General features: G+C 39.9%; 1 protein-coding gene across 1 annotated transcript; it reads left to right on the top strand.

Annotated features, from left to right (window-relative positions):
- Nucleotides 1-1,003: 1,003 nt before the first annotated feature.
- LOC109035519 (fasciclin-2-like) lies at nucleotides 1,004-2,314 on the top strand. The gene has a single exon (XM_019049173.2). It carries the CDS (start codon nucleotides 1,004-1,006, stop codon nucleotides 2,312-2,314), a length of 1,311 nt encoding a protein of 436 aa, XP_018904718.2.
- The last annotated feature ends 1,548 nt before the right edge of the window (nucleotides 2,315-3,862 follow it).

Raw genomic sequence — 3,862 nt, 5'->3', positions numbered from 1 at the left:
TACTTTATAAGTAGTAATCCAGAAAGTTCTAAGCATTTATCTACAAGGAAACAATTTTTTTTTTTACCGTTATTCAATTCTCAGATTTGAGGGTTTTTTTGCCGCTAACTGTTACGACATCATTCTTAACCACTTAAACATGTTTATATACATTCAAATGACATTTTCTTAAACCTTCATGAGCAGGACATCACTTTCTGGCCAATGAGAATTAAAAATAATGCCCCCTCAAAAATTAAGGGGGGGTAGTCCAGTTACCCCACGACGTTGGGTAACTGGGTGAAAAAAACGGGAAATTTTTGAAAATTTGCGGGAAAAAATTGAAAGATGAAATTCGACTTTTGACTCTTCCTACATTTAGACAAGATGTTGTACTTACTAAAAAAAATTTAAAAGTAGCCTCCTTTGTCAATATAATGATGGGAAAAAAATCATGAAGTTGAAATTTTGACATTTTTCTCCGAACTCCTGCCCAGTTACCCAACCTCACCTTATCGCGCGTAGCTCACACGTACGCGTTGGGTTCCTATACCTACGTACAGGGAAATTTATCAACTTGATTCTAGTAAACCTAAAGTAGTGATTTGAACTGGTTTTAGTTTGTTTGTTTCCGCACACATTTTTCATACTTATTGGTTCCGCCATTTATCTCTCACTAACTATTTGCTTGGGGTTTACTTCGTTAAATCAGCACATCGGATTGTTGGGGAGGCTTGAGTGCAAGATGAATAGACTTAATACAAGATCAATAGTTTGTACAATTTTCTTCATTATTTTTTCCAAATCAACTGTCGCTCTTTTCCCGGAGGAACATGTGCGGCCGAAGCTGGAAATTTGGCCGTTGGCATCGATAAAATCAATCGAACTAGGTTCAAAAGTCGTGTTGACTTGCCGAATTGCAGAGGGAACGTCTATGACAGAGATGCGTGATCTTCACTGGTTGGATCCGCAGAATCGGACGATAGACAACAATAATTTATTGTTCAAAAATCGAATGACTATCATGCACATGCATGCCAAAAAATCTCTTCTCCTTATGTTCAAATATCTGAACGTAGACGAGCGCGGACAGTACACTTGTGTCGGTACACATCGCAGCGCTGACCAATATGCCACATCAATCTTTATCGAAGTAATCGAACCGATATCATGGGCCCACGCACCAACGGCTCAAAGCCTGATCAAAGGGAAGAAGGGAAAGATAAAATGTCAAGTGGCTGCCCATCCGTCGCCAATCGTGAACTGGATTTTGAATAATGAAGCTATTCGGTCGGGCGATCGCTATGGTATCGAGTCAGATGGCCTCACCATCGATAACGTCCAAGCATCAGACGCCGGCTCTTACACTTGCCGTGCCATCGTCCCCCAAACGGGAGAGTTCGCTGAGAGGGTTATTGAAGTTGGGGTACAATCCGTCTCAGCCAAAAACGATTCATTGATCTCGCGAACCATAACCGCGGAGGAGAAAACATCCGGTATCACTTGCGGAACATGCACCATGCCGCCTCCGATATTCACATATATTGAAAAATCAACAAAGCAAAGTAAAGGCAATATCAGAAATCGGTTCACGGTCGATGCGCCAACGCTGCAGTATCTGATCAGAGGGACAAAAGGAAAAATCAAATGTAAGGTGAATGGTAATTTTCGGCCAATCGTCAATTGGATCCGGAACAACGAAATCATTCCGTCAGGCCACCGCTACTTGGTCGGCAGTGACGGCCTAATCATCAGTAACGTTGAGGATTCTGACGGCGGCCGTTACACGTGCCGTGTGGTTGTTAATAATATCAAACAGCTTTCCGAAAGCGCTATTACAGTTGAGGTGCAGTCTTCTCCAGTCATTCATGGTACAATGATTTCGGAAATTACAGTCAAAGAAAAAGAGTCCATCAGCATTCAATGTAAAGCGTTTGGCAGGCCGCCTCCGATTTATTCGTGGATCAAAGAATCGGAAGGGGAGATTGTGAGCGAAGAAAGTGGGCGGCTCATAGTTAACAAACAAACTGGTGTTTTGACAATCGACAATGTTTTGAAAGAGGATGACGGCGAATTTCGTTGCCTAGCCACTAACTCCGTTGGTAACGATGAAAAAATAGTAAAAATCATTGTGATTCTTAAGACTATAAATCACCGGACGGAAGAAGGCATAATAATAATTGCATCAAAGAACCGAGCGAAAAGATATTATTCAATAGGGGTTGTCATTTTAGTCCTAATTGCAATTTGTGTTTCTTACTATAAATGTTGCTGTATTATTAAGAAACAGATACATGCAAAAAGAATTGATGAAATGAGGACTAGGATGATATGAGCTTAGAAAACTGTTGAGCGAGTATCGAGACAAGACGAAAAGAGTCATTAATCGTGTTATGGTACGATATAATAAATCATTTTTGGACAGAGTGAACTTTGCAAAGTAATGCACCTTTTTTTCTCTAGCACGAAGATGAACGAATTTTTGAAAATCAACTTAAAAATTTTCAATCTCGAAAACGACTAGGAGATATTCTAATTCACGTGCACACTTCAACAAGTATTTTTCCAAAATTATCTCGATGCATCTGCATCGAGATCTGCCACAGCGTCTGCCATTGTTACACATAAGTCCTCAAATACATATTTCTATCGTAAACGTTCTCTTCGTGACTACTTTTGAAATAGTCATGCGATCGTTTCATTTTGCTTTTGACACTAGAATAATGTTGGGGTTCTTTTTTTTTGAGTCGCTATTACTCCACCGCAAATTTCGGTAATAAGAAATATAAAAAAGACCATCGTGAATGACGTAAAAGTGCTCTGGAGGATCGATTTTATCGATACAAACCAAAAGGAGACGTTCATATTGAACGATCGATTTCTTTAATTCATGAAAATCCAAATATTAATTGAGCGTTTTCTATCAAACGGAACTAAGCGCTAAACTTTCAATTTCCAGACTATGACGGATTTGGATTTTCCGTCACTGAAGCTATCATAGGTATAATATGTCCCGAAAGAAGTTGTTTCTTCCCGTTGCAACAGCATATGATAAATCTTAACGCTGGATATGAGGAATAACGTATCAATTAAGTAGACAGAACATTGTGTCGTCTCGTTTGACGATTTAATGCGCTATTCTAGGATCAAGGGTGGATATCCCACAAGGCAGACCTAAGCAGCTGCCTAGGGGAGCGTAGTTTTGAGGGGCGCAAAATTTTGAGACACGTGCATGCTTTTTTAAGGATCGTAGAATTGAAATCGGTTTCAAAATTTACGGACGAAAAGAGAGGCGCACGAAAAAGAGAATATGTGTGAATCTGTCCTTGTCTACTGATAATGTCCGTAAAACTTAAGCCCCCTTTGCATTGCGTGTCTCGTCTCGATGTCGCGCCCTTGTTTTTGACTTTTTTCAATTTTTTTGTCGCCTTTGTCAATTCTGCTATGTTTTAATTCCCTATACTTCCCCAAACTTCCTATTACCACTGAGAGAAGTGCTCTTTAACGTATCTGCGTTTGCACATATTGTTTCAAAATGTGAATAAATGAAACCTGGCAACAAAAGAAACTTTCACTTTCCTACCCAGCTGAATATAAAACATTTTTCTGCGTGAGCGTTTGTAATGGTTAGCTAACATAGGATATGAAATTATTTCGATGATGTCTCTTCCGACGAATGATACGGCCGATAAAAAGCGAGTATCGCAAACCTACGGTGCTGCGCTAATTAGTGATCAATTGGACGCTTTCTTACAAGAGAGGATAGAAAATATCGATTCCGAGTTGAAAAGCTCGGAATTGTTTCAAAGAGGTAATCAAACCCGGGCTTATTTTGATGAGAGCATCTTTGTGAACGGAGACATCCTTCGTAACCGCGGAGCTA

This window comes from Bemisia tabaci, chromosome 7 (assembly GCF_918797505.1).
Source record: "Bemisia tabaci chromosome 7, PGI_BMITA_v3".
Classification (NCBI taxonomy): domain Eukaryota; kingdom Metazoa; phylum Arthropoda; class Insecta; order Hemiptera; family Aleyrodidae; genus Bemisia; species Bemisia tabaci.
This window is presented reverse-complemented; position numbering and strand designations above follow the sequence as displayed.

Bases quoted from the DNA above. Each gene is read 5' to 3' on its own strand.
- LOC109035519 (XM_019049173.2), top strand. From the start codon at position 1,004: ATGCACATGCATGCCAAAAAATCTCTTCTCCTTATGTTCAAATATCTG.